The following is a 22,233-nucleotide window of genomic DNA, read 5'->3' as shown; positions in this document are numbered from 1 at the left end:
GGTGAGTGTGAGGACTGGGGAGAGATGAATCCAGGAGAACAGGGGAAAAGAGACTCTACTGAACTGCAGGCTGTAGGGAGGAGAGATGGTGAGAAGGGAGGGGAAAAAGGGGGGGGCAACAATCAGTAATGCAGGGGAGAGGAATTGGTGAAATAAGGAAAAAGATGGGGGTGCAGTTTAGGGCAGGAAAAATGGAGCTGATGGAATGTGTAATAAGCCAGAAGAGGTGAAGAATGGAGCCATCTAAAGAAAGGGGGCTGGCAAGAGGAAAGAGAAACGGATTTTACCTCTTCCAAGGATGCCACTAAAATAATGTTACTCTCCATTTTTGTAATGTGAGAAGAAACCATAATCCTTATTCAGATCTTGATTGTCATACTGATTTATTTTCAATAAATTCCTGTTATGCCACTGTGTACTACGTCATAGATCCATGAGATGATAATAACTCTTCCTTTTCCAATTCTGCATCTCATTTTTATATCACCCCCTTTCCTACAATAAAGGAATCCAAGGGGATGCTATAAAAGCAGGATTAGAAATTGGTCTGCTGAAGATATTTTGTTTATTTTTCTCTAGAATTTCCAGCCTCTCAGCAGCATTTAAGGTACAGTTGTCCATAAATATGGTCTGTCATTTGTTGCTGTCAGTCACTTAAAACAAAGGAATGTTACAACCACGCTTCGATGCACTTTGATTACACGCATATGCATGAAACAATGCAACAAGCATGTGAAACAATCTATTTGTTTGTTCTCCAGGTATACCCCATCATTAATTTTCCTGAACCATCTATTAGTGAGGGTTCACGAGCATGCATTGAACAACACAGAATACAATTTGCATCGGAAAGTTGCATCTTAATACAGGTGAGCTGAACGAAACCCAAATACAGAATGTTCTATGTAAAACAGGGGTCCCCAACATGGTGCCTGTGGTTGCCATGGAGCCCACTGACATTTTTCCAAGTGCCCACCAATAATTTTTAGTAAGTGGGTGGGGTCAGATGGGGTTTTTGTCCATCAGGGGTTCTGAGGGGCCATTGGACATCTGATTGGCTATGCAGATTTCTTCTAAAGTTGCTTTCTAAAGCTACCATGACAACATACAATTTTTCACTGTGTGACTGAAAATTTATGCAAGAAAATATTTTTAAACAATATGTCCATTTTAAAACATGTTAAACAGAGCTTCTGCTTTAAATGTCAAAGAGTTACTATTACAGTTATGCATGACTTCATTCCATGAAAATTTGTAGTTGGCTCTACCTCTTGTAGCAGCCATTTTGCGTCAGAATTTCAAAACTGCCCACAGGCAAGGTTGGGTGCCCCAATGTAACACTATTCTTAAGAGAGGTTGTTGTTATTAATAACAATATGGCAATGTATAAAATACAATAACCAAAATAAATAAAATTCAAAAATAAATACAACAGGCAGCAGGTATATAACAAAATCAACAAGAACTCAAAAGCAGAAAATGATCCATGGGGTGTCACCATTAAGAGAAGTAAACAACAAAATAAAGAGCATGAGAATAATTTAATAAAAATGTTAGCAGTCATCTGATATTTCTAAGAACAATCTCGCTCAAATTCTAAAAGTTCCATGTTTAATAGTCACCTGTTAATTTGAAAGACCTCCAGAAAATAAATGTTTTCAAAAATTTACTGAAACTATAATTTATGTGTGGATAACAGAAAAAGATTTATTCTGCCTTTTTAAAAGTAAGAGAAAAACTGAAGAGGAAGGGAAAGGAAGGACCTGTAAGAGTTCTGAATCTAAAGAAAGTAGTTTTTCACATGCCGCACTTTTGAGATTTAGTGCTATGCAATATATGTTTCATAGGTTAAAAATTATGAAACAATAACAATAACACAAAGTTTGTAGAGGTAACACGCATTTACAATTGCACGCTAGGTTGGGCAGGGAATACCATTCTTCAGGTATTCATAAGAGTTACAATTGATCGCCAGCCAGGCAGTTGAACATTGGGGATAGACCTTGACATGACTGCTTTCTAGACCTGTTGTAAATTCATCTTGCGATCCACCTAGCTGACTGCAGCCCACTGCTCAGCCAAGACAGCCTGCTGTGAACTTGATAAACCTGCCAGTTCTGCTGTCTGCTTGGCAATGCACAAACAATGATGACAGGCCACAGTCTGTAATCGGCATACTGCAATCACTGTGGTATGTCACACGTTAAATTGGACTGCAGCACTGAACTATAGGGTGCTTGCAGGCAATCAGATAAGCCTGTAGATACCAACTATTCCAGTCTAAGAAAAAGAATGGAACAATGAGTAGAGCAAAATGTTCACAACGTATTAGATTTTGGTTCCATAAAGCTGCCTTCTATTAAACCAGACCATTGACCTATCAAGGTTTGCTCTGATTGGTCATATCTGTCCAAGATCTCAGGCAGAGATCTTTCATTTCATCTACTACCTGGACTTTTTTAGCTAAACATGCCAGGAACTGAATTTGAGACTATTCTGCATGCAAAGCACATTCTCTGCCACAGGAGTCCCCATCCTTTTTGAGCCTGTGGGCATCTTTGGAATTCTGACACTGGGTGATGGGTGCAGCCACAAAATGGCTACTACAGGAGGTGGAGCCAACCATAAAATGACTGCCATGGGAGACAAAACCACACACAGAGAAGAAGCCCATGTGCAGGGGAGAAAAGGCTGATTAAAAATATACTAGGAAAGTGGGGTGAGAGAGAATATACTATGGTAATAGCTGCCAATCAGATTTTTATTGGTGAATCAGAAGCACTACCCTACCTGTCTCCACCTACTTTTTAAAGCACTTGGTGGGTGTCAAGAAAAGTCTTGGTCGGCACTATAGTGCACATGGGCACCACGTTGGGGAGCCCTCCTCTATCCTACCTCCTCCCCTAGACTTGTTCTTTAGAGCAGGGATCAGATTATAGTCTAAGGTTTCTATTTTCTGTTTCAGAAACAAGCTATTGAGGTGGTACCTGTGTCAAAGGTGGAATATGAATGGAAAGGGAAGCTCCATTCCTTCTATGTGTATGGCAATGAGAAGAAAGTGTATGCCGAAGACTACCCAGGAAAGTTCTGCTCAGTCATGTGATACAAAGACAGAGTCTACAGGTTCAGCTGCTAACTAGTACAGCTACTCCCAGTTGTTTTCTCTTTGTAGTCACTTGCAGGATTTTACTGTCAAAGGCTCAGAATTCTCAGGATGACATTCATGGGTTGATTCATAGGAATATGTGGATGAGAGTGGTTCTGTCTTGCAGATGCTATTCATGCAGATGATAGACATCAGCAGTGCTTTTCAGTTAGGGAGATGAAGGAAGCAGTTTGCTGTAATGCACAATGAGACTCTACTAGCAAAAAAACAGGCAATTTTGTCACTGTACGGCAAAAAAAGCAACAGTATCATTGGGACCAAATTGAATATCAGAAAGCAAGAAACAAGACTGAATTCTCCAGAAGTCTTCATCAAGTAAGATTTTCAGTACCGCAACAGGGACAGGGTAAGAGAGAGTAAAATGATCTTTTACAGCATAATGGAAAGAACCCAAATCCACCACTTGTAGATACTTAAGATGGGATATGGGTTGTGCTACAGGTTTTATTAAATCAGATGGTGCTGGCTGTAAAACAGGTGGCATGTTATATGATGGAAGTTTCAAGGAGTTGGATTTTGGTTTCAGTAAGATTTCACTGGGACATATTAAGAGAAGTAAAAGCTACTAACAAATTCCCTATTAAAGCAGTTTGGACCAGGGTTCATACAACATCATCTTGTACAAATCTTTGCTGTGGTTGACATTACTCTTTGGTTTTAAAAAAAGTGTTTAAAAATTAAAGCTCACTTCTTTCTCAAAAACAGTCTTCCCAAGAAGGTAAGCTAACGGAAAAAGCCCTTTTCAGGTTCCTTTCCTATATTGTAGTGGAATCTTTTCCACTTTTGTTGCTTGGTTTATACAAGAGCCATAAATCTCCAGAGGCATTTGCCCAGAGGATCTTAGCTGCAGCCATGATGTCATACACTTAAAGAACCTAAGGATTATATGATCTAAGAATTGAGTCTTAGCTTCTTACTATTCATTGCCCCAGCTGCAGAATCTTGAAAGGTTCTGTGTTATGCTAACTAGCATCTGTTATATAATTCTACCACAAGAGGTCTCTAGATCACTTCAGAGAAGCAGTAAAGTGAATTAGTAGGATAAGAACAATCATTCTGCAACAGTGAAATTTGCCTTAGAATATGCCCTGTGTGGTGGGATGTGTTCAACCAGTGCTTCTAAAATTTCTTTTAAAATTAAATCATTGATAGACAATAAGGGGTAACTGGATGTTGGTTGTAATGGCAGGTGTAGAATGCTATGGCAAAGCAAACCATGGCTTGCCCCATGCACTTTGCATGGCTAAGTGAAATGTAAAAGGTGAAAGTAGTCCTCTGTGCAAGCACTAGTTGTTTCTGACTCTGGGGTGACATCGCATCACGACGTTTTCATGGCAGACTTTTTATGGAGTGGTTTGCCATTGCCTTCCCCAGTCATTTACACTTCCCCCTCAAGCTGGGTACTCATTTTACCGACCTCGGAAGGATGGAAGGCTGAGTCAACCTTGAGCCGGTTACCTGAACCTAGCTTCCACCATGATCGAACTCAGGTCATGAGCAGAGAGCTTGGACTGCAGTACTGCAGCTTTACCACTCTGTGCCACGGGTCTCCCTTAATGAAATGAGGTTGCTACTAATATTTTCAGATATGCTCCACAGCTGCCAAAGCTAATATACTTCACATTGAAAACTGGCTCCTGGATATCTAGATTCTGTTCCAGATATAAAATCCCACAAGGAATTTAGTCCAAACACAATTATAGCACTTGAGAGTTTGCCTTCACGTCACTGAAGTGATTTCAGGGACAGGAACAATAAGGGGCCCTGACATGGCTTTGTGTCACTTAGTCCAGCAGTGGCTGTGTGTGTAGCAGAAAAGGCAGTAGACAGAGGTAGAGTGGATGGGTGCCAAAGCTGAAGGTCAGGAGATCAACAACCATGATAATTCTCCCAAGACATTGTAATCTGGATTGCTTTATATAACAGGCAGGCCACAATGAAGAAACACAGGCAATTAGACATAAACACTTGGTAATGATGACACTGATTCTGTAAACCAATCATTAGCCAGGACTGTTAAGTGTCTGCAATGCCTAATATTGTATTGTGAGTGCACATTACAAAGGAAAAGGTCAGCCTTGATGGAAGAGCTGCCATTCTGGGAATCATTTCTCTGAAGAGACCTTGAAAAGTTCCAGAGAAAACCCAAACTTTCCTATAAAAGTAGGTGCAGCAGTCCAAAAGGTAAATGAGCACTGTACCGTTGGAAACATGAAACAACAAGAAGCAATCTTCAGGTAATAGATAACTGAGGGAGTTTCCTTTTTTGTTTCCATTCCTTGTTGTTCTGATAGTAAAGCACATGATATCCATCAATCCAGCTTTGTAATAGCTTGGGGAAAACATGCATAGTTCTCCTCTTCTCTAGTCCAATTGTAAATTTTGCATTTATTTAAAGAGCAAATCTAAGACCTCACTGACTGGTACCACTTCTGTTTCCAAGTAGGGAGTAATCCATGTAAAAGGACCTGTGTGGAAAACTTGCACACAAAGTAAATTTAGCACTTCCCAGGGCCACTGCCCTAAGCGAATGCCTAATTTGTGGAAGGGCTGGCCCTGGTGCCAGCTGAAGGAGGTAATGAGGCAGCTGACTGAAGGAGAAGGTTGTGGACACAGAGTCTTGGAACCTCTACAGACAGGAAGGTGCCATTTCTGGCCCCAAAGGGAGCCAGGAAGAACTTTTTACACTTTAACCTAGTAGAAAAGGGTGCAGTGGCCAGGGCAGGAGTGGCAGGACCTGGGAGAATGATCCTGAGGGAAAAAGTGGCCCTGGCAGGATGGCAGAAACAAGTGGAGATGTGAGCTTCTGAGTCACAGGGTAGCGATTGACTTCTGCAGTTGGCAATGTAAAGGAATTCAGCTATTAAAGTACCTGCTTTGCAGTTCTTGTGTACTGCCATTTATTGAATTACCTGCTTATATCAGGTCCTGACTGAAAATAAAGGATGATTTATTGGACAGTGGGCAGTGACAAATCTCTTTCAAAAGTACTGGGAGGCAAACCTTTTCTTGCACACAGACAGTCCCCCAATCTCAAACAACTCCTCACCCACAACAGTACAACATCTAATTTAATCATGGACACTGATACCAGAGCTTGCAATAAACACAAATGTCAACTTTTCTGCCACATGCACCCAGACAACACAACTACACCATCTCAGGCTCATTCACTTGTTCATCTTCCAACTTTATATATGCCACTAAATGCCAACAATGCCCTTCAGTTCTCTACATAGGGCAAACAGGACAAACCATACACCAATGGATAAATGGACACAAATCTGACATCAGGAATTACAAAACAGAGAAACTTGTGGGATAACATTTTAACCTTCCAGGACATTCAGTGGGTGTTTTACTGCAAAGGAACTTCAGGAACAGAGTGGAGAGGGAAATTGCTGAATTACAAATTATGAAACTTTGAACAAACACCTCCCTGAGATTGAACAGGGATATTGGCTTCTTTATGTCATTACATATGCTAAATCCATTCTCACCAAGTAGAGCTATACATCCACAGTATTCCAATGTATTTCTCTTTTAGAATAGTGTATCAGAATAATGTCTTTTGTAGTGACAAACTTAAATAAGGGATATTGGTTGTTTATCTCATTACATATGCTAAACCCATCTTCCACAATATCCTAAAAAACCTCTTTTTTGTCTTAGAAAACTGGAATGATGTTTATAATCTATGCTACATGTTAAAAAGTAAATTAGGTGGACAGGAACACCTCTGAGAAAGACACGTTCTTAGTTTAACCCAGACTTGAGGAGCAATAGAGCAATTAACAGACTCTGCATTTATTACCTTGTGACACTCTCACCACGATTCTCCAGTGTTTAGTGCCTTTGTTGTTTTCCCATGCAAATGCTATCCAGACAAGCCTTATTCTTTCAGTTTGTTAATTTCACTATTTTGGCATTAGAGTCTAACTTTGTACTACTTTGTATGCTTAACCACTGCCCACCAGCTATATGCAGCACTGCTCACTGTACCCCATTTCATTGTCTGACAGTGTGCATGCACACAAAAGTTTACATTCTAAATAAAACTTTGTTGATCTTAAAGGTGCTACTGAACTCCAACTTTGTTCTAGAAGACCTTGGCCAATCATGACAGAAGCCACACTATCTGAGCCTCTGTGATCTAAAATTTTCATCACATTCTGAAGCTACTGTGTATCCCCCATACCAATGCACTCCATATAAGCACCACCTCTTGTTTTTTTTAAACCCTCAGTCCATACAATGTAGTGGGTTTGGCATTTGTTGCTGTTTATTTGTTACCTCAATATAAGTCAGGAAGGAACATTGCAAGTCTGTTTGAATAAAGCCCTGAACTCAAAGTTTCCAGGAATCATGATTTTTTTCCCTCAGTTATTTTTGTTTATGTTGTCCTACCTTGTTGTTGTGTGGATTGCCATGTTTCCCTTTGCAAGTATTAAGCATTGTTAAATTGTTGCAGCCTTTCAAAAAGTTAAGAAATCAGCAACAATGTTATCAGAATGTCACAGGCAGTTTTGTTTTGTTCTGTTCTGCTCAGCAGTTTATATGGTACAACTTGAGTGTGTGAGCATTATTAGGTAGTTAGACTTTGAAAAGACAGTCATACTGAAGGGCAGGCAATGAGAGCTGATACAGCATAGAAGCTAAGAGGATGAGCTGTGAACTGTAGTTCTGATTTTGCCTTTGCCACAAAGACTTGTCAGTCTTTTTCAGCCCTTCTATCTGCATATGGGGATTATAACACTGACTCGCATTACACGGGGAGAGAAGGCAGCATGGTATATTTGTATCTGTTTACTCTATTTATCTTGCCTTTCTCCCCCAGGGAGTACCCAGTGAGCCTAAGGTCAGAAGCTTGGGGGTGCTACTGGAGCCTTCCTTAACAATGGAGGCCCAGATAGCAGCCACTGCCAAATCTGCCTTTTTTCATCTTAGGTGGGTAAGATAGCTGGTTCCCTTCCTAGAGTGCAACTGTGATCCATGCAACAGTCACCCCGAGATTGGACTACTGTAATGCCCTCTACATGGGGCTGCCCCTGTCTCGACCCGGAAACTACAGCTAATGCAGAAAGCAGTGGCCAGGCTGCTACTGGGGCTCCCCAGGTGGGAGCACATTTAGCCAGGGCTTCAGGAGCTGCACTGGCTGCCAATAGTATACCAGATTCACTACAAGGTGTTGGTTATTATCTTTAAAGCCCTATATGGCTGAGGACCTATTTACCTTAGGGACTGTCTCTCCCCACACGTTTCCCAGAGGGTACTAAGATCTGGAACACAAAATCTATTAGTTATTCCCGGGCCGAGGGAGACAAGATTGAAATCCACCAGAGAGAAGGCCTTCTCGATTGCTGCCCCCTATTGGTAGAACCAGTTGTCAGAGGAAGTTAGGGCCTTGCAGGACCTCACCCGGTTCCGCAAACCTTCAAGACAACACTATTCCATCTGGCCTTTAATTGATTCTGGAGTACTGATATAGTAGTAAGGAATGATACCTAATAAATACAGAACACCTTTGGAAACTAAATTACATCAAATGATATTAGCACCTTACTGTTTTAATGTTTAATTTAAATTGTTGTAATTAATGTGTTGAAATGTTATTGCGATTTTATTGGTTGTGAGCTGCCCTGAGCCTGCTTCGGTGGGGAGGGCAGGATATAAGTCTAATCAACCATAACCCATACCCAAAGCAGCTTACATCATTCTCCTCTCCTCTGTTTTATGCTCACAAACTAACCTACATAACCTAACCTGTGAGGTAGGTTAGGCTGAGAGTGTGGGCCCAAAATGGAGCTGGGCCCAAAATCACTCAGCAAGTGCCCATGGCAGAGTACGTTTACTAGATCCTAGTCTGACAATTTAACCGCCATGCAGCACTGGTTGATTTAATCAGTTCTCCGAAGCTAACTAGGGTTGGTGCTTGGAAGGGAGACCACCAAGGAAGACTCCACAGAGGAAGGCAATGGGAAACCCCCTCTGCTTCTCATTTGCCTTGAAAGCCCCTTGCTGGAGTCACCATAAGTCAGTTGCAGCTTGATGGTTCTTGATGCACACACACACATACATATGTTACAGGGCTGTTGTTACTGTAATCAGAGCTTTTTTTCCTGGGGGAATGCAGGAGAATGAAGTTCTGAAACTCCTTCATGGAAACAAAATTCTCAAAAAATATTTACAATTTTATGAGGGGCACCTGTCTGTTTTCCCCTTCATTTCCCTCTTGAGAGTTCCAGGGGGGAAAAGCCCTGACTGTAATCATCTATGTGGCGTGCTTTGAACATTATAAATACTAATTATTTTTATAATTAAAGATATTAGCAATTTAACAATACTTTACCACTCTCACTAAACAACTGCCTAAATAGTAGGTGAATCCCTAGCAAATTTTGATGGTGAATGTTCTCTGGACTGGCGGATAGTCTGTTCTTTCTTTTAGCAATAGCAACATATGGTGCCTGACTAGATCTAATAAGACATGCAGCAGCCAAGATCTTGAAGTATCTCACAGCTAAAATTCACTAGCAATTATCATATGACAGTCCCTAAGAGTTATCATTCAGTGTTTGACAGTATTTGTCAAATGACTTGCTGTGGAGTTCAGTAAATTTGATACTGACTCCACTGGACCCTTAAATCAATTAAAAAACAAAACATCACATCTCAGTATTCAATTTTTCACTCCTCCAATATGCGAGTGTCAAGTTCTGAGACTCACTTTCAACATTCAATTCCAAATGCAAAAAATGCCAACTTTTGAATTGTTACAAATGTTTCATTCACGCCCAGCTCTGTTTTCAGTGTTAATACTGAAATACAAATCTTACTGTGAGACTGTATGTATTGTTTTCTCTTATATAAATTGAATTCAATAAAAAAAGAATCTATTCCTTACTCTTACTGTACTGTATGAGCGAGAGCCTTTGTGAAACTCTAATATGATACAAGGGTATGTGTACTTATTGTGCATACAAAGCCACAAAAAATAATGTACAATAGAAAAACAATAAACATTAAAAGCAATATTGTGAGATTTCAGCTACAGTTCTGTTGAAATGTAATTTGCCAAAAAATTAACTCTTTGCAAATAGAGAGACTGGGAATGCTTCTTCTGTCTCAGCCAGCCTGACAGCCATCCCACACAAAGCACTGTCTTGTGTAACTGTTGCAATAACTTCTCACTGCCAGGACAGTACCATTTAGCTTAATATAAATGGAAAGCTGCTAACACGCAGCTCTAAAGTGTGCTTTCCTGCAGTTTCCTCTACACAGATGTTAATTAAGTTCTGCATGGTGTGTGTGTTTGTGGGGGGGGGGGGTGGATTTATGCAAAAAATATTTTCATGGCACATATCTGCTCAATGCCAAAATGAATTGTAGCATCAAATCACTCCCTGGTGAGCGTTATATTAGTCATGCATATTAATTGTGATGAATTGTTTTTGGGGCGCCAATGCTACAACAAAGACCAGATGCTATTATTTATTGAAGTGCTGTTAGTTGGTTAGAAGCTGCTATGATCCCTCTTGGTGCAGTTTTGACATGAGAAAGTGCATCTCACCAGTCACTTAGAACAGGGGTGGCCAAAGATAGCTCTCCAGATGTTTTTTGCCTACAACTGAACCAGCTTGTCAATGACAATATTTTTTAATCTTTGTTTTAAGTCAGGGGTGGCCAACGGTAGCTCTCCAGAAGTTTCTGCCTACAACTCCCATCAGCCCCAGTCCCAGGTGGGACTGATGGCAGTTGTAGGCAAAAACATCTGGAGAGCTACCGTTGGCCACCCCTGACTTAGAACAAAGATTAAAAAATATTGTCATTGACAAGCTGGTTCAGGCTTCTCTTTTCACCTCTTTTCATACACTTCACTGTGTGTTGGGGAAGTCAATTTTTTGAAATACTTGTACTGAAACTTATGGCTTTATAAAAGAATGAGGCTCCCATAATAAAAAAAACAAATATACGGAACATCCCCAAATATAACTTATAGGGCTTTCCCACATCCTCATTTTCCTTGCTTGTAAATTCCTGTTTCTTGGCAGGGTGTGTGTGTTTGTGTGTCTCTTCTGCACATATTTTGCTCCTTCTAGTGGTCAGTTTGCTATTATACCAGTTTATGTCCAGTATGTAGTTTAAATTTGCAAGAGATATGCTGGACATAAACCAGTGTAATATTGAATCAATCACTAAAGGGAGCAAAATATCTGCAGAATAGACCCCCCCCCCCACACACACACACAAAGAAACAGGAATTTACAAGCATGGAAAATAAGATGAATGACAAGATTGCCCATAGGAAACAATGGGAATGGTTGGATTGCTCATTGGATATAATGGGAGACAAGATTGCAAATTGACTTGCGTGGGCTCCATTGAAACACATTGAAGCACAAAAATGGCTCCAATAAAAATCTGGAATGGATTTTCCAGGAAAGTCAACACAACCTACAAGTGTCCAGGAATGGGATTGCTGGGGGAAGGGCAGATTGCCAGCCCCTGGGACTGGCACAGGTGTTCTGGGTTGTTCTGGACAATCCAGTCCCAGAGCCTGGCAATCTAACGCTTTCCCTGGCAATCCAGTCCCAGAGGGTAGTAATCCAGTCAGCCACCCTGCAATCCAGTCCCAGAGGCTGGCATTCTGCCCTGTCCCCTTGCTATCCAGTCCCAGAGGGTGGCAACCCACCCTCCCCCCTGGCAATTTAAACCCAGAACACCTATGCCAGTCCCAGTCCATAACGGTTTTCTCTCATCTCCATATTTCTTATATTTCATCCATGTATTTAGCAAATTATTTCTTATATAATGGTGAGAGAAAAAACCATCCATCTTTTTTCCCATAATACATATAAGTGTGCCAGCCAAATTTATTTCCATGACTTTCCAATGCTAAAAGTTTTTTGTTTAACAGCATCATCCATTCTTTTATCCACACTAAACAAACTGCTTCGTGATATAATTTTAAATCTGGTAATTGGAATCCGCCTCTCTCTTTTGCATCTGTTAAAATTTTCATTTTGATCTTTGGTTTCTTCCCAGCACACACAAACTCTGAAATTTTTCTCTGCCATCTATTTAAATTGTTTACTGTCTTTCACAATTGGGATAGTTTGAAACAAATACATTATTCTTGGTAGAATATTCATTTTAATTGCAGCTATTGTGCCCAGAAATGACAAATTAAGTTTATTCCATTTTAACATATCTTCATCCATTTTATGCCATGGCTTCTCATAATTATTTTTGAACAAATCAATATTCTTCATTGTTATCTCCACACACAAATATTTTACCTTAGAGGTAACTTCACAACCCATTAGCCGCTGCAATTCCTTTTGCTTATTTACTTGCATATTTTTACATAGAAGTTTTGATTTTTCTTTATTAATACAAAGTCCCGCCAATTCCCTATATTCTTGTATTTTAGCTAACAACAAAGGTGTGACTTGTATGGGATTTTCGTTTATAAACATTATATCATCTGCAAATGCTCTATCTTTGTAAATAAATCCTTTTACTTTTAATCCTTCTATTTCTTTATCTTCTTTGATTTGCATCAGTAAGATTTCAAGAGTCATTATAAACAACAGTGGGGAAAGCGGACAGCCTTGTCTTGTACCTTTGCTAATTATAATGTCTTCTGTAAGATCTGCATTTATACATAGCCTTGCACATTGTTCAATATATATTGCTTTTATCATCCTTAAAAAGTTTTCCCCCAACTCCATTTTCTCCATTACTGCAAACATAAAGTCCCAATTTAAATTATCAAATGCCTTCTCTGCATCCGCAAAGAATAATGCTACTTCCTTTTCTGGATGTCTTTCATAATATTCCACAATATTTACAGAAGTTCTAATATTGTCTCTTATTTGCCTTTTGGGGAGAAACTCCGCTTGATCTTCCTTTATAAAATTTGTCAAATGTTGTTTAAGTCGTTCTGCCAAGATTCTTGTGTATATTTTATAGTCATTATTTAATAGTGAGATTGGTCTATAATTTTTTACATTCGTGACATCTCTATCTTCCTTTGGAATCAACAAAATAACAGCTTCCTTCCATGTATTTGGTATTTTCCCTTTTATTCTTATCATCAATTTCTGAAGTTTCAGTATTAACTCCTCTTTGAAGGTTTTAAAAAATTTAGCTGTATATCCATCTGGCCCAGGTGCTTTTCCATTTTTCATTGCATTAATTGCTTCTTCAATTTCTATTTTTTCAATTGGATCATTCAAAACTTTTCCCATATTTTCTGTTAAGGGTGCTATTTTAATCTTTTGTAAATACTCTTCCATCTTTTCTTTCTTTATTTTAACACCCTTAAATAATTTGGCATAATACTTAAAGAATTCTCTTTTTATTCCTTCTTGATCTACCACCTCTCTTCCCTCCACCACAATTTTATTAATAATTTTACTTTCTCTCTTTTTCTTCAGTTGCCAGCCAAATATTTTCCAGGTTTATTTGCTCCCTCAAAAGATTTCTGCTGCAATCTTTTCAGATTCCATTCCAGTTCTTTATTTAACAAATGTCTCATTTGTGTTTGTAATATTGTAATCTCCCTCATAATTTTCTTTTTCCCTGGCCTTTTTCTCAGTTCCCCTTCTTTTTTCTTTATTTAATTTTGAATGTCCAGCATCTGTTTTTCTTTTGCCCTCTTGTCTTTATTATTCAATGTAATCAGTATTCCTCTCATTACTGCCTTATAAGCATCCCACACCATCTGAAATTCTATATCTTCTTTATCGTTTATTTGGAAGAAAGCTTTAGTTTCATTTTCTAGAGATGTCACTATTTCTTTATTCTGTAGTAAATCGTCATTCAATCTCCATCTTCTTGACTTTTTAGATAATTTTGTAATCCACATTATTGGGTTATGATCAGCCCCTATTTTAGGTAAAATCTCTATTTTCTTTGTTATAAGGCCTAAATCTTTAGTACCCCACAACATGTCAATTCTGGAAAAAGTGTTATGTCTTGCTGAAAAAAAGGTATAGTCCCGCACTTCAGGATTAAATTTCCTCCATATATCCTCCAATTTTTTTTGTTTGACTAATTCAAAAAAAGACTTTGGCAATTTTCCTTCCTTATTATTTCCCCCCCCAAGACCTATCCAGTGTGTTCTTAATTGTTCCATTAAAGTCCCCCATCATATGTCACTTCATCAAATTGTTGTATAATGTCTTTTTAAAAAGCATCCTTTCCTCCATTTGGTGCATACAGTCCCAGTAACAATGTTTTTTTTGCATTTAATATTATTTCTACCGCTACAAATCTTCCATCTTTATCTTTAAACACTAATTTCAGATCCAATTCTTGTTTAATATAAAAAAAAATTCCCCTTTTCTTCTGTTCAGCCAATGAATGAAATTCTAGTACCAATTGCTTATTCCATAACAATTTGTAATCCTTTTGTTTAATATGTACTTCTTGTAAACAAACTATATTACAATTTTGCTTTTTAATCTAATGAAACTTTGCCTTTCATTTTTGTGGTGAATTTAGTCCATTTACATTCCAAGATAATAATTTGTAATCCATCATGGTGCAAATTCTTTATGTTCTTCATAAAATCCACACAGTTCCTGTGTGCTTGTAATTGTAATCCTTTTTCCTTGTAGCTCAAAGCTCAAACCTTCAGGTATTATCCATCTATACCTCATTTCATTGTCCCATAATTTTTCTGTCAATTTCTTATATGCTCTTCTGTCATTTATCACTTGTCTTGGCAACTCCTTCATAATTCTTACTCTGCTGCCTCCCACTATCAATATCTTTTCAAAGTTTTTATTCATGATTTTCCCCACAATTTCTTCCAAGCTTTCTAGATTTCAATTTCTTACCTTCTGATTTTATTTTGTTTAACTTTAATTAGTCCCGGAATGAAAGATAGCAATCTGTTCCTTTTCTGTAGTTATCCAGATCAACACCGATCTTGTATAGCTTTAGCTGTTTAGCAGTATCAAAGAAGATTAGGATCCTGTCGAGCTTATGTCAAATAAATGGCTCTGGAAACTTCTGCAAATGATGAAAATGCAACTTGTCTCCGGAGACCTCTCAAAGCCTCAAAGGAGCCCCCCCCCCAAGGACTCCCTTTTAACCAAGGTAAATCTCCTCAAAGTTTCCTGTGCATATCTTGGACTGATCTCTGACTGAGAAAAAGTAGGCAGTAGGCATTAGATTGCCTTCCACTACCTCGAACAGAAGTTCCAACCTGAGAAGCAGTTCAGCTCGGCATTTTCCAACCCCGGAAGTCCCCAAAAATCTGGGAACATTTCTGACCTTGGCAAGAAGGGCCGATTCTCTCTTTTCATATCCTGTCAGAGGAAAAAGCCACCAATGTTCAACCAGAATCCTCTTTAGCTCTCCCCTCTCTCATTAATAGCTTTATTGATGAGTTTTTAAAATGGGGGAGTGGTTTTCCTCTGGCTTCTCTTTCAGAGGTCTTGACTTTCTATTTGCTGCCACAGCAGCAGTAACTTTCCTATCCAGACTAGGCAGCTGCAGATTCCCCACCATGGGGTGGAAATACAGAAAGTATAATCCACAGAGAGTGATCCAAATCAAAGGCATAATCACTACTGAGATACTGTGGAGTAAAAACAGAATGTAGAAAGGCCCATAAGCAATGTGTTTGAGGAAGAATGAATAGCAGGAAAGCATGAAGACAAACTTTTAAAGCAAAAAGATGAACCCATAATCATAATCATACATCCAGAAGATGATGAAAGAATACCCTTGTAGTTTTAAAGCCCTTGATTTGGCTTTAGCTTTAGCCAGAGGATTTTAAAAATACATCATATAGGCTTGGGACATCATCATTAGCCTTCAAATTGCGTTTTTTTTCCTGGAAAGATGGGAGTGGTGGGAGGGGCCAGCCTGAGATTTGAAATACTCTGAGCATAGAATTCTCTCTGAACAATACATCTGAGCAAACTGTTGCAGTTGGGACTGAGGCATTCATCCTGCACCATGAGATTGGACCCAGAACAGAACAGAGAGCAAGACGGTAAGCAAAGCCATCAGCAATGCTCAGAATGTCTTACAAAAAAGACAGTTTCTCCAGTGGTACATTTAATCAATGAATGACAAGTACTGCTTCACAGAGCAACTTAAACCTTACATGCACGGAGTGCTGGTGTCTCTTGGAAAACAAATGCAGGTTTCATATTATTGTCTGATAAGAGATAATCCTGATATGTTTCTCTCTGCTATATGAATGCAGTGAACATAGATTTGAAATCTGATGGAAACCCCAATACCCTATGCAAGTTCTATATGAACTATACCAATGTACTAGCCTTCTATTTCAGTGTTATAGTAAGTTTTCACTTTTTTGGGTGGGATGAATGGGGGAGGGAATTTAACTGTAATTTGTCCTGTTAATGAGATTATGCGTATTTAACACAGGCATGATTAAAGAGCTTTCAGCTTTAAACTGTTGGATTACATCCAGTCCATAAAGATTTCAAGGGCTGGTTATCAAATCACCCTTGATAAAATGGCTTGTCAAATATTGACTGAATCCTGGTGGTAGTGATTAGTGAATGAATGCCTTGGTTATTGTCATTATGAGTATCCCACAATGCTGCTGTATTATCAAAAGTAGGGATGGTTGTGCAGAAAACCCTCAGGAATTTTAGCCATATTGTTAAGAAGATAAATCAAAATGCAGATAATTGGATTTAAAGACTACATTACGCTAAGCAGAAGAGGGTTTATCTGGGGGGGGGGATCCTTCCAAGATATTAAAATGCAGGAAAAAGCACAAATCCTTTTATTGTATTCAATTTACAACTTATTACTGTCTCCAGCTTTCTACCCTATTTGACTTTGGGTTGGTATCCCCCCCCCCCACTCTTTCTCTGGTAAAACAATTTCCTTTGAGAATTCAGTCAGGTCTACTCAGAATCCAAATCAAATATATTCTATAGAATTTTCTTCCAGGAAAGGGTTCTTAGATTTGCAGTGTACATTGTCTACTCTAGAAACCTGTGCAGACCCAGCTTTTGTAGAGTAAGTGAATAAATAAGGCAGGGGAGAAATGTTAATAAGAGATAATGGGGTGTGTGGGGGTGGACAGCTCAGACAGTGAATCTTGATGTGAGAACAGAGAAGTCACAAATATACAAGAGTACCCCCTTTTTTATTTCTGTAACTGGCAACACAAATTGTAGTTGGTGAAGGTGATCTGTCACAGCCACTGAGTGTTTATTGCAGAATCACAGTTATTACAGATGAACTCAGACAATCTAAGTGGAAAAGAAAAGGTTTCATGTGAGCATGTGTGTCTGTGTGTGCTTTCTGCAAAAAGAGGAACAATATGTGCAGCATGAATTTTACAGCTCTAGATAATTGATAGGGTATTTTATTTCTACATTTTCTTTGTATACTGGAATGCTAGAAGGAAAATGGGTTAGTTCAGCAGCCTTAACCTGATGAGGTAGTGGTATTCATACATCCAAAAGATTGTTCATGCACATTATTGTTTATTGAACTGTTTTACAATATGTTTTAATGAATTAATTGAAAGAGTATAAAAAGCAGCTTGGGATTTGGCAGGAACAAAATAGAATGCTGACAGTTAATGTTCACTGGTGAATTACAAAATACAAAATATCTACAGAAAGAACATCCTTATTAAAATATTATTTCTTTTATAATTCTTTCCCAACCCTTTTCATAAACATTAAAAGATACAAGTTGGAGCCTGCAAGGACTTGAGGGAGGCATCTCATTTTCCCCTCCTCCACTATTTCCATTATCTCATTCCTAAGAGCCCCATTACCCTCTTTCCCTTGTCCTGCTTTCCCACCCAACAGCCAACTTACATTTATCTGCCACTTTGTCTTCAGGTATTCCTCTCCCCCCACCCTTAGCAGCAACTGCCTAGTAAAACAGTGGCCCAGTTGTGTGGTGATGTCCACTGGGTCTGAATCCACTTGCATGGTAGGGAAACTTCAAGGACTTGTAGGTAGGGTTGCTAAGTCCAATTCAAGAAATATCTGGGGACTTTGGGGGTGTAGCCAAGAGACATTGGGGGCAGAGCCAGGAGCAAGGGTGTGACAAGCATAATTGAACTCCAAGGGAGTTCTGGCCATCACTTTTAAAGGGACAGCACACCTTTTAAAATGCCTTCCTTCCATAGGAAATAATGAATAGGGGCACCTTCTTTTGGGGCTCATAGAATTGGACCCCCTAGTCCAATCGTTTTGAAACTTGGTGGGTATTTTGGGAAGAGGCACTAGATGCTATAATAAAAATTTAGTGCCTCTATCTCAAAAAACAGCCCCCCCCCAGAGTCCCTGAAACTTCCAGATCAATTCCCCATTATACCCTATGAGAATCAATCTCCACATAGGGAATAATGAAGTGCCCAGCAGGTTTCCTTCCCTCCCCACCCCCCCAATTCTGGCGACTCTGAAGTGAGGGATTGGCATCTCTACTCATGAGTTGCAGCCAACTTCTTCAAAGTAACACAGACACACCATCCCAAGAGGAAGCCTTTCCAATTGGAGACTGAAGCCTCCGGAGGTGGAAAGTCACATGTTGGCTTTGGAGGCGGGGCTTCCCCCCCCACTGGCCAGCTGACTGGGGGCGGGAAGGAGCCTAGGAAAGCAGAAGAACCCCCGCTGGGACCTGGGGATTGGCAAGTCAACTTGTAGGGGAGACCCTCACTATTCTCTGAATCTCCTTCCCAACACTATTTCCTCTTTCCCTCATTCAGTCAACCCCCATATCCTCTCCCACTTCCCTGCCTCATTCTTGCCATCTCTGCCATTCACCAACTTACCTTTTATCTGCCTTCCATCTTCTGATATATCTATTTTTATTTACCTCATTTATACTCTGCTTTTCTCCACAATGGAGATCAAAGCAGCTTACATTATTCTCCTCTCTTTTTTATCTGCACAATAACACTGTGATAGGTTAGGCTGAAAGTACGTGACTGGGCCATAATCACTCTGTCAGCTTCTACAGCAAGAATCAAACCTGGGTCTCCCAGCCCCTGTTTTGAAACTCCTAACTGCTACAACACACTGTCTTTCATAAGGCAGAGGAGTGACAAGTGGAGTGCCTCAAGGATCTGTCCTGGCACCTGTTTTGTTCAACATCTTTATAAATGACTTGGATGAAGGAATAGAGGGAATGCTTATTAAATTTGCCGATGATACTAAATTGGGAGAGGTTGCAAATACATTAGAAGACAGAAACAGGATGACCTTGACAGGCTGGAAAACTGGGCTAAAACCAATAAAATGAATTTTAACGGGGATAAATGTAAAGTTCTGCATTTCGGTAGGAAAAATCCAATGCATAGTTATAGGATGAGGGATACTTGTCTTAGCAGTAGTATGTGCAAAAAGGATCTTGGGGTCTTAGTGGATCATACGCTGAACATGAGTCAACAGCGGTGGCTAAAAAGGCAAATGCAATTTGGGGCTGTATCAACAGAAGTATAGTGTCCAGATCACGTGATGTGATGATATCGCTTTGCTCTGCTCTGGTAAGACCTCACCTGGAGTATTGTGTTCAGTTTTGGGCACCACATTTTAAGAAGGATATAGTCAAGCTGGAACGGGTCCAGAGGAGGGCAACGAAGGTGGTGAGGGGTCTGGAGACCAAGTCCTATGAGGAAAGGTTGAAGGGGCAGTTTAGCCTGGAGGGGAGGCAGCTGAGAGGTGATATGATCACCAAATTCAAGTACTTGAAGGGCTGTCATATAGAGGATGGTGTGGAATTATTTTCTGTGGCCCGGAAGGTAGGACCAGAACCAATGGGTTGAAATTAAATCAAAAAAGTTTCTGGCTCAACGTTAGGAAGAACTTCCAGACCATTAGAGTGATTCCTCAGTGGAACAGGCTTCCTCAGGAAGTGGTGGGTTCTCCTTCCTTGGAGGTTTTTAAACAGAGGCTAGATGGCCATCTGACAATGATGAAGATCCTTTGAATTTGGGGTAGGTATTTGTGGGTTTCCTGCATTGTGCAGGGAGTTGGACTAGATGACCATAGAGGTCCCTTCCAACTCTATGATTCTATGATTCTAAGGCAGCTGCTGCTTCACTGGCAACAAGCAGCCAGGCCTTGATAGGATTGCCATTCCCTTGGTGGCTTCCCCAATTCTAGTTCAACATCAACAACTCCACCATGCAGGGCTTTTTTTTTTTTTTGGTTGCAGGAACTCCTTTGCATATTAGACTGGAGAGCCAGTTTGGTGTAGTGGTTAAGTGTGTGGACTCTTATCTGGGAGAACTGGGTTTGATTCCCCACTCCTCCACTTGCACCTGCTAGCATGGCCTTGGGTCAGCCATAGCTCTGGCAGAGGTTGTCCTTGAAAGGGCAGCTACTGTGAGAGCCCTCTCCAGCCCCACCCACCTCACAGGGTGTCTGTTGTGGGGGAGGAAGGTAAAGGAGATTGTGAGCCGCTCTGAGATGCTTCGGAGTGGAGAGCAGGATATAAATCCAATATCTTCTTCTTCATCTTCTTCTAGACCACACACTCCTGATGTAGCCCATCCTCCAAGAGCTTACAGGGCTCTTAGTACAGGACCTACTGTAAACTTTAGGAGGATTGGCTACATCAGGGGTTTGTGGCCTAATATTCAAAGGAGTTCCTGCTACAAAAAAAAAAAAGTCCTGCCACCACGTATGCATCTACAAGAAGGTAATTTCCAGGTACTTGCATAGAAACACACTTCTCAATAATGTATGTATCATATTGGAAATAAAAAGAAATGTCCCCTACAGATATGCACTTAGAAGAGGTGTTGCAAAACTGCAGTTCTATGCATGATACATGGATCATGTGAATATTCTTTGATACTCTAAATTCTGGATTTCCATTCTTGCCCTTGTCCACATGCATTTCAATTCATTGTTGATCTAATAGGTGGCATTTCTAACTGTTTTGTATTTCAGCTGAATTACTATAGCAACAGGTCTGCCTGAGAACTGTGCACACCAAAACACAAACTATTTATAACATTGTTATTTATTCTTTGTTTTTTTAAATGTTTTTTCTATGGCTAGTGTTTGGCTCACACAAACGTATTCCACATAGTTTAATTAACCTTGTCCCACTGCAGTACATACAAAGACAATAGTTAATTTTAAAAATAAGCTAGATATGGGTTGGCTCCAGTGCAAAATCTCCACTGATAGAAGAAATTTCCATCAACAGAGCAGGAATTCCTTCTTTCTCTCTCCTGTTTGCAGCCACCGCCAGAAACAGGATGAGAGAACTGGAAGTTGCTGTGGGAAGAGGAATAAGCAACAAATTTCCCTCCCATCAGTGGATATTTCACCTGGATTGATGCACTCAGTGACTTCATGGGGTCTTCATTGTTGTAATGTTTGATCCCTACTTGTACATGCACATATCTCAGCATGGATTTTGAAATGATAGCTGGTGTCTATATCAAACTAATATTAAATGGCAATGAGTCGCATTAATGGTGTAAGGAATGTAGGGCAGCTCCTCCATCAATCCTGCAAAGCCATCCAAAGAGGGAGTCAGTCAGAGATCTGTTTCCCCCAAGGACCCAGATAATTTGATCTTAACTAATGAGCCTGATCTCCAAAATAATACATAAGAGGCAATTCCAGCTAGTTCTTTATCTTAATGACTGGATAGGAATGGTTTTGCCCTTTCTCAACCGTGCCAAATGCCCTACCATCAATACTTACTCATCTAAACTCTTGGTCTCCCTAAAGGGACATTTCTGATACTCCTCTCCAAGAGGCAAACAAAGAATCTCTTTTCAAATTGATCAATCTCTAGGAAGATTAAATTTTCATCACTTTTGCATTTCAAGGCCAACACCTGGTTTGGTTTGGTGGTTAAGTGCAAGGACCTTATCTGTTGTGGGGTGGGGAAGGGAAAGGAAATTGTAAACCGCTCTGTGACTCCAAATGAAGCGTGGGGTATAAATCCAATTTCTTCTCCTTCACCCTTTCCCCTCTCTTGCTTCTGTGACTATGTAGTACAGACCAGCCCTCTCTTGCTGCACCTTTTACTCACCTGGTCAGTTTCAAGCCTCCAGAACAACCTCATCATCACCA

At 39.9% G+C, this 22,233-nt stretch overlaps 2 protein-coding genes across 4 annotated transcripts in view; both read left to right on the top strand.

Moving 5' to 3' along the window:
• LOC132571479 (protein SSUH2 homolog) overlaps positions 1–3,868 on the top strand; it is a 43,415-nt gene extending 39,547 nt beyond the window's left edge. For both annotated transcript variants that reach the window (XM_060238278.1, XM_060238279.1), the window contains 2 exons: positions 762–869; positions 2,966–3,868. In XM_060238278.1, coding sequence (XP_060094261.1) covers positions 762–869; positions 2,966–3,103 — 246 coding nt within the window. In that variant the 3' untranslated portion in view covers positions 3,104–3,868. The remainder of the gene's footprint in view (positions 1–761; positions 870–2,965) is intronic.
• A 12,189-nt stretch (positions 3,869–16,057) lies between these two features.
• The window catches only part of SSUH2 (ssu-2 homolog), a 66,079-nt gene continuing 59,903 nt past the window's right edge, over positions 16,058–22,233 (top strand). For both annotated transcript variants that reach the window (XM_060238277.1, XM_060238276.1), the window contains exon 1: positions 16,058–16,181. In XM_060238277.1, the coding sequence (XP_060094260.1) occupies positions 16,145–16,181 (37 nt within the window). In that variant the 5' untranslated portion in view covers positions 16,058–16,144. The remainder of the gene's footprint in view (positions 16,182–22,233) is intronic.

This window comes from Heteronotia binoei, chromosome 5 (genome assembly GCF_032191835.1).
Source record: "Heteronotia binoei isolate CCM8104 ecotype False Entrance Well chromosome 5, APGP_CSIRO_Hbin_v1, whole genome shotgun sequence".
Taxonomy (NCBI): domain Eukaryota; kingdom Metazoa; phylum Chordata; class Lepidosauria; order Squamata; family Gekkonidae; genus Heteronotia; species Heteronotia binoei.
This window is presented reverse-complemented; position numbering and strand designations above follow the sequence as displayed.